At 45.8% G+C, this 8,488-nt stretch overlaps 1 protein-coding gene across 1 annotated transcript in view; it reads left to right on the top strand.

Moving 5' to 3' along the window:
• The first annotated feature begins 1,722 nt into the window (after positions 1 to 1,722).
• CHST2 (carbohydrate sulfotransferase 2) overlaps positions 1,723 to 8,488 on the top strand; it is a 10,646-nt gene continuing 3,880 nt past the window's right edge. The window contains exon 1 of the mRNA XM_019532554.1: positions 1,723 to 1,830. Coding sequence (XP_019388099.1) covers positions 1,723 to 1,830 — 108 coding nt within the window. The remainder of the gene's footprint in view (positions 1,831 to 8,488) is intronic.

Genomic DNA, 8,488 nt, shown 5'->3' with positions numbered 1-8,488 from the left:
AATCCACAGAGATCAACAACAAAAACAATTATAGAATATTTCTGAAAAATTAATACACTTGAGGAAACCTCTGGCTCCCTCCTGTGAATATTAAGTATGCAGAAAAATAGGTTAAATAACAAGACTTCATTTTAAGGGACATAATGGCCAGCGGGTAAAATGAATGCAGTGTGAGTGTTGAGTCCAATCACAAAAACCTGCGTGCCAGATGGAATAGCTTTGTTAAGCTATTGAATGCACGTGCTAATTAAAACGTATACAAGATTATCAAGTATAACTGCAACCACAAGCTAGCTGGGGCCTTGCCTTCACAGAAGAGGTTTCTATATAAACCCATTTTATGAGGATTTCTTAAACTACTTGTCTCAGCACTGCAGCTGAAATTTTTGCTGAAGGAAGACAAGAAAGGGTGGAGAAAAGCTTACCTCATTTTACAAAATAAGTCACCTAATAATCTATAACAACAACCATTGTGAATAGGAAAACATCTGTCAAAGGAATATTATTAAAAGTAGACAGAACCATCATTTTAGTTTCTCTCAGATGACATTCTAGATGGGTTCTCAGGAAATGGACTACAAATCTAATGGGGAGAGATGATCTCACAGATGAAACTTTATTGCCTCTTAGTCATTACTTAACTCCACATACTTCCTCAAAATTTTCCCTCCTATTGGCAATCAAATATTGTCATTGAGGCAATCATACCAACTGTTCACATGGAAGCAAATTAGGAAAGATGTTGAACATGTTTTTACTTCTCAGGGCAGCTTAATAAGCAAAATGAGGAGACTTATCAGCACTTGGCCATCCACTTGGTTGCAGTATACCAATGACTGGTTTGTCTGCCACACTTTCCAGAACCCGTTTCCTGAAGAATTCATTGGGCACATCTAGGAGATAAAGTATTTAAAATACACTTTTAAAATAAAGGCACTGAACAAGTGATAGGAAAGTACATATTATCCTAAATGCTACTCTGTGTAATCAGAAAAGAGCATACAGTGGCTAGAATGTTACCTGCATATCTAAGGAGAGCTATAGGCTCAGCATTTATATGTTTGTTTCATTTATTTTGAAGTGGCTATAAATATATATATTTTTAAATATTAAATATTGCTAAAACGTAAAAAACCCCACTGTCACAGATAACATCAGTTACTAGTTTATATCTCCAAAATCAAAATTCTTTGTGTACACAGTAACGGCAACAGTTGCACACAATGTCCCCCACTATTGCACTAATGAATTTCTAAGTTTTGCCTCAACATGTATCCAAACATATTAAAAAAGATGTGCTGTGCCCACAAATGGCCAGATGAAAAATGGTGGATGAGACACAGACTGCTAAAACTACTGAAAAAAAAACCAGGCTGTTTAAATGTTTGTTTGCCATTTTGGTTTATTGTCCAATGTCACTAGAATGCATGTGGTATCTTACACAGCAGTTACTGGGATGCAGACTGAATAGGAAACTTCTCTATAACAATGAAGTAGTCTAACATAGTCCTGTGTATAATTATATGATTAAAAAACCCCACATAGACCAACAAATGAAACAGCTTGAATTACCGAGGACAATGAAGGTGATACATGTGAATAAGTTACTTTTTGGAACCATAAGGAATTTCCATTCTGGAGTATGTAGAACACCTATGTAATATATGTCAGCATGAGAACAAATTTATGGAAGGAAAATGAGGCTGCTTTAAAAAAATAATGATGTACCCGATTTCCCAGCCAAAACGTGAGCACTACTATTCTGTGCTTGACTGGACAGAACCCAAGCCAAGGAATAAAGAGTTGACACAGGACTTTGGGGAAAATGAGGTAGAGGACAATGAAAAGGCTAATGACAGTGGAAAATATGGGTGTCTAACAAGAGTCATGTAGCTACAGAGACAATTTTGCCTTAGGTTTTTAACAGGTTCAGCATGTCATTGTGTCATCTAAAGGTCAGTATTGACTCCAAGATGAACATGAGCTGCCAATGGCAGACCGCAGCCAGCAAAGCCAATTGCACCTTGTCATGCATCCAAAGATGCATTTCAAGCCAGTCCGGAGAGGTGATAACTCCCCCTCTACATGATTTTGGTCTGGCCTCAATTGGAGTACTGCGCCCAGTTCTGGGCACCGCACTTTAAGAAGGATGTGGCCTGCCTTGAGAGGGTTCAGAGGAGGGCCACCTGCTTGGTTGGAGGGCAACAGGGCAGGCCCTATGAGGTGAGACTGAAGTACCTGAGCCTGTTCAGCCTCAGCAAGTGGAGACTGAGGGGGGATTTGGTGGCTGCCTACAAACTTGTTAGGGGAGATCAGCAGCAAGTAGGAAGGGTCCTATTCCCCCCAGCAGCACCTGGGGTGACAAGGAACAATGGCCAGAAACTGTTGGAGAATAGGTTCAGGTTAGAGATTAGGAGGCACTATTTCACTGTTAGGGTGGCTAGGATCTGGAACCAACTTCCTAGGGAAGTGGTCCTTGCTCTTACCTTGGGTAAATTCAAAAAGAGGTTGGATGAACACCTGTCTGGGGTCATGTGCTCCAGCCAGTGGCAGGGGGTTAGAGTAGATGATCTATTCAGGTCCCTTCTGACCCCTAACTACTATGAAACTATGAAGGCATTTTTACACATGCTCCAGGGGAGAGCGCTTTAATAAGCGATCCATGCTGATTAAAAGCAACTGAGTATCTTGTGTATCCGTGTCCTGGCACTGAAAACTGGTGGGGAGGTGCTTTGAACTAAAGCTCATCTGGAGCATGCTAATTTCCATGCTCGAGTCTGCTCCAACTCGCTGGATTCCCAGTGTGTTGGAGCAGGCTCCCTGCACATGTGTATCTTGGTTAGTAATTAGCTGAAAATACTGTGCTGCAGTGGTATCAATCTGCTGTCCCTTCATGAAAGATTGGGAATGTGGTTCTCAGGGCTGACCTTTAAGTAGAAAAGGGGAGAGTCAGAAGCCATCTTACTCTTTTTTTGAGAAAAAGAAAGGAGAAGGAAATAGTCTTTCCTGTCTCAGCTGACAAGGCCAGGAAGAGGAGATAATTGGTTTCTTTTTTGGGACTTAAAGCTAAACTTTAAAATACCCCCAAGCAGCCTGCATTTCTGAGACTCTTACTTTGGGATGTCTGCTTTGAGAGGAGGAAAGGAGGGAGGCTTGTGGAGTTGAAGGAGTGAGACCTCACATTGCATGGCCCAGTAAATACTTGTATAAGAGAAAAAGTGCAGGTGTCAGTAATTTTCCTTGAAGTAAAACATTCATCAGTGTCCTTGAGGATGGGAGAACAGGTTCAAATGGCCAATGCCTGAAGTCAACAGGAACTATGGGGGGAAAAGGCCATTATAAAAAATGGATCTTTGTATTATAAACTTTTAGTTAAATATAATGCAATGTTAGAGAAATTTGTAGACCTGTTGTTTTAAAAAATGTGTTTCTGAAGCATGGGAATTTGGGACTTGTGCAGGAAAAGAGGGACTGGATCTTATTGTTTACATGGGGTAAATATTTCCTGAATGATTGAAAGTGAATATGCAATGTGATCTGCCATATTTTGAAAACCCCTACTGCATATTCATGTAGAGGTCAAATGAAAAGTGTATTTAATTTTCAGACATGCAGAACTGTAATGGTGTTTAGTAGTAACTCATGCATGAACTGTCACTCAGGATGTGTTGGGTAGTTTTCCTTCATGATACTTCTCCCTGCAGCACAAATTAAGGGGGAAGTAAAACAAAGTATTAATGATGAGCAAGTGAGGGTGGTTTTGATTGTTATTTTCACAATTCATAGTAGGATGTGCATGTGCTGCTGCCTTAACCACTGTGTCCTCTCACTTTGGTGGATCAAGAAAAAGTCTATGCTTTACATTGGGTGTGTCTATATATGAATTTACGTGCACCTAAACTTAATGCACCTTAGCTTAAGGCACACTAAGGCAATTCAGGTGCACATCTACATGTGCGTGCCTTAACATGGTTTGCTGTGCAAGTGCATCTGCATCTTGCCCTGGTCATCACCCTGGACAGCCTTCCAAAGCCCACAGCAACATAGCTGGGCAGTGCAACACAGCCCCAGCTGAGGGGGTGGGAGCCTCCAGTCCTCCTGGACATGATCCACCCAGCCCTGGTCCTAGCCCCAGCTCTAACCACCTCCCCATGTTCCTGCCTCTCCAGCACCAGACAAGAGTAGGCTGGAGCCAAACCTGTGGGGCCCTGTGCTGCTGCTGGGCACTGCCAAGATGAAGAAATGTAAGGTGCTGCCCTCCAAGGTGCAGATGCTGGAGTGGCGGTTCTGGCAGCAGCAGTACCTGTTGGTGTGCTGACCAACTTGGGATTAAGTCAGCAGAGGGGGCAGGAGGCATGAAGGCTCCTGTCAAAGCACAACAGAAAGGTTGTGCAGGGGAAAGGGGCAAAGCAGCACAGGCAGGGCAGTTGCTAGCGGCTCCCCTGTGCCTCCCCCTCGGGATGGATTGGCTGGCTGGGCAATACAGCCTTGCAGGGGCAGGACACCTAACTGCTCACTCAGAATTCAGGCATCCTTAGATACCTGCACTGGGGCTCCTACCCAGGACAGCAGGAGGGCTTGGACTGTCTGCCCCAGCACCCAGCACAGCTTTCCCTGCTCCACCCACCTCCGTCCTGGGCAAGCTCCTGGCCTCCCTGCTGGATACTGCCCATGGGAGAGGCAGCATGAGCTCCTGGGGGCTCTGCATGGCTTAGTCTGGGCAGGCTGCGTGCAATGCAGGCAGGAGCTTGGCTCTCTCCTTGGCCTGCCTAATCTTCAGCTGAGCCCCCTTCAAAATATTAATTCCTCATACTGCACACCACACAAGACAGATATTAAAACAAAATTACTTCATTAGGAATGCTAATGCTTCCAGCAGCCTACATCATTTTTATCCCTCCAAAGAAAAAAAAAAACATCGTCTTTTGCTGTAACATAAAGCGAGGTCATACTACGATTGTTTTTTCACAGAGGTAAAAGCTTTTGCTTTTTCTTACCTTAACACTTCCTGACTTTTTTTTATTACTATAATAAATGCCCTTTCCATTGCTGAGACCATGAGAGTCTTGATTTGCATCTGTAAGCATATTTGAATTTTCAGTGTTGGTAGCAACAGAACCGTCTTTTTTTGGAGCATCTGAGTTTGCAGACCTTGCCATGATTCCTGGCAGAGAACTAGCAGTTTCAATGCACGTCACACTCTAGTTTAAGCTTGGCCTTTAAGCACACCAACCCCTACCCCCACCCTAAGGGTGACTGCTTGGAGGATGAAGGAAACTTCCTAGAACTGCATTGCCCATCCCACTATTGTGTGTCAAGCGCTACTTTCAGTGTTGGCAAATACCAGCTTCATTTCATACCCGTGTCTGTGCCTTACAGAACACAGAACTGTGAATGACTACTTTGCCTCAGTATTTCACTGGGTCAAGGGGAAAATCATGCCAGATAGGGTACAGAATAAGCAGGGCAGGAATGATTACTTTCCTACTGTTGCTGTAGACCTGGTGTGTGATCAATTAAAGAAAGTAGACATATATAAGTCAACAGGACCAGATGCACTGATCCGAGAGTGCTAAAGGAACTGGCCGAAGTAATTGCGGAGCCCCTGGCAAAACTTTTCCAAAATTCATGGTGCTCCGGAGAGGTCCCTGATGACTGGAAGAGGGCCAGTGTTGTGCCCATCTTCAAGAAGGGGAGGAGGGAGGACCCAGGCAACTATTGGCCAATTAGCCTAACTTCTATCCCAGGGAAAATCATGGAAAAATTCATTAAGTAGTCTATGTGCGACAGGCTTGCAGAAGGTAGGATTCAAATGACAGCCAGCATGGCTTTGTTGTGGGCAGGTCTTGTCTTACCAACCTCATCTCCTTTTGTGATCATGTAACTCGCCACCTGGATAAGAGAGAGGACGTAGACATTGTATATGTTGACTTCCAAAAAGACTTTGATCTGGTATCCAACAACGTTCTTGTGAAAAAAATGGAGGATTGTGGGCTTAACTGCTCGACAGTTAGTTGGGTATGAAGCTGGATGCGGGGTAGGATCCAGAGAGTCCTAATGAATGGATCCATGTTGTCCTGGTGAGAAGTGGCCAGTGGTGTCCCTCAGGGGTCATTGCTTGGTCTAGTACTTTTCAACAGCTTTATTACTGATTTGGATGTGGGGGTGAAGAGCTCACTAGCCAAGCTTGCGGATGACACCAAGTTATGGGGAAACGTGGTCATGCTTGAAGATAGGCTACAGATACAGGCTGATCTAGACAGGCTAGCAAGTTGGGTGAGTTGGAACCAGATGAAGTTCAACATTGAGAAATGTAAAGTGCTCCACCTGAACACTAACAACCCCCAACACATCTACATGTTTGGTGGCTCCAAACTGACCAGCACCACGAAGGAAAGGGACATGGGGGTAATAATAGACCACAGTATGAATATGAGCCAGCAGTGTGACGTTGTTGACAGCAGGGCAAATTGTAGTCTGGCATGCATCAACAGATGCATCTTCAGCAAAACCAAGGAAGTGATTCTCCCACTCTACTTGCCATTGGTGACCCCCAGCTGGAGTACTGCGTCCAGTTCTGGGTGCCACACCTTAACAAGAACGTGGTAAAAATTGAAGGTCCAGAGAAGGGCCACTTGTATGATTAGAGACTTGCATGGCAAGCCATACAAGGAAAGGCTGAGGGACCTGGAACTCTTCAGCCTGAAAAAGAGAAGGCTGAGAGGAGACTTGATAGCAGCTTACGGCTACATCAGGCAGAAACAATTGTAGTAGGGTCCAGGGCAAATCAGCCTGTGCGGAGCCTGGATGCAGCAGCGGGGGGTGGGGAGGGTGGGGCGCACACGGGAGAGGGTGGTGAGTGGCCAGACGTGAGGCTGGCCCAGCTCTGCGGGGCTCTCCCAAAGTGTAGGGCAGTCGCCCTGATTTGTGTCCCCCCCTAGGGATGGCCCTGCCATCAGGGGAGTACATCAAGGGCTTGGTGAAAAGGCACCCTTGGGGAAAACCAGGAGTAACTGCCATAAACTCCTGGAAGACCATTTCAGGCTCAACATTAGGAAAAACAGCTTCAGAGTTAGTGTCCAGACTGTGTAATAAGCTCCCTCCAGAGGTGGTGCAATCACCCGCCCTGGAAATCTTCAAGAGGAGACTGGACTATCACCATGGTGGCATCACCTGAACCCAGCTGTCTTTCCTGCCTGGTACAGGGGGCTGGACCCAGTGATCTTCTGAGGTCCCTTCCAGCCTTACAATCTATGCCTGGTCTCAGCGCCTTCTCACACCTATGTCTGCTCTGCACCAAGCACGCCTAGTCTCAGCTCTGTCTCACACTTGTGTGTGAGCCCTGCAACGGGCATGCCTGGTCTTAGCATCTTCTCACATCCATGTCTAAGCCATTGTAGATGGACAGTTCAGGATCCCACTGCTGAAAACTCCTAGCTCAAGTGGTTATTTGAATTTTCAAGTTGGCAAATACCCAGGTGATAATTGAGTACTTTGCACTACCAGCAACAAAACTTGCTTTATCTATTTAACTCCCTCACACCCACCCACAACAAGGAAGTGTGGAGTTAAGAAATTACAGGCTTTGGGGCTACACCTGGTAGGCAAACTCTCAATGCTGACAGACCCTAAATTACATTTTTGTGATAGACAAAACCTAGTTCAACTGCATCTGGTCCAGCTAAACTATGTCCATTGAGCTTTAGGTATCATCAGGCCCCTAAATGAAATTTAATCCTATGTGTGTATCACGTTACAGGTTGTATGTAACACATCATCTGGTTGTAAAGTGTAATGTCTATCATGGCCTTGAATGTCTAGCATAACTTTCTGGGATGAGATGTACTCATTAATTTTTTTGGAAGAACGCTTCAAACACCACACTCAGTAGGCCAGATTTTGATGCCACAGAAGTGCAGGCCGCAGTCTCATTTGAACTTGGAGCAGCTGAAAGAATTAGTGGCTGCCCAGCACAGTACAAGCATCTTACAGGGACCCAATCTAGCAGGATCCAAAGAACAGGTTTCAGGAAATAGAGTCACATTGGATACCTGTAACGCTTGGGTGGTTTAGACCTGGTGGCATCTCTAATCCTTGCCATCCCTGTGGACCAAGAGGGGGTTCTTTACAATCTTTTTCTATGAAGTGAAAAGGAACCGTTTTGAGAAGTTTCACATCCTAGTCTGAACTGTGCAACTGCCCCAAGAACGCCATTCCCACGGCTGCGGGGGGCTGGGACCACGGAGCACAGCAGCCCCGGGCCAAGGGAGCCGCCTCCCCTGGCTCCCGTGGACCTCTTCCGCTCCAGTTCTCACGACTCGGAGCAGCGTTGGCTCCAGCTGCGGGGAGTCAGCGCTAATGCTTTCCCGCGACTATCGTCAGCGGGCCCCAGAGGACAGCTCTGGGCGGGCGGGAGAGCACTGCACAGCGCCGCGGGCAGCGCCCCGGGCCGCGGTCGCCTCACCCGCCGTGCTCCCCGACAGCCTCC

The sequence above is a fragment of the Crocodylus porosus genome, unplaced genomic scaffold (assembly GCF_001723895.1).
Source record: "Crocodylus porosus isolate Cpor-Errol unplaced genomic scaffold, CroPor_comp1, whole genome shotgun sequence".
NCBI classification, from domain to species: domain Eukaryota; kingdom Metazoa; phylum Chordata; order Crocodylia; family Crocodylidae; genus Crocodylus; species Crocodylus porosus.
Note: the sequence above shows the minus strand (reverse complement) of the source record. Positions and strands in the feature narration are given on the sequence as shown.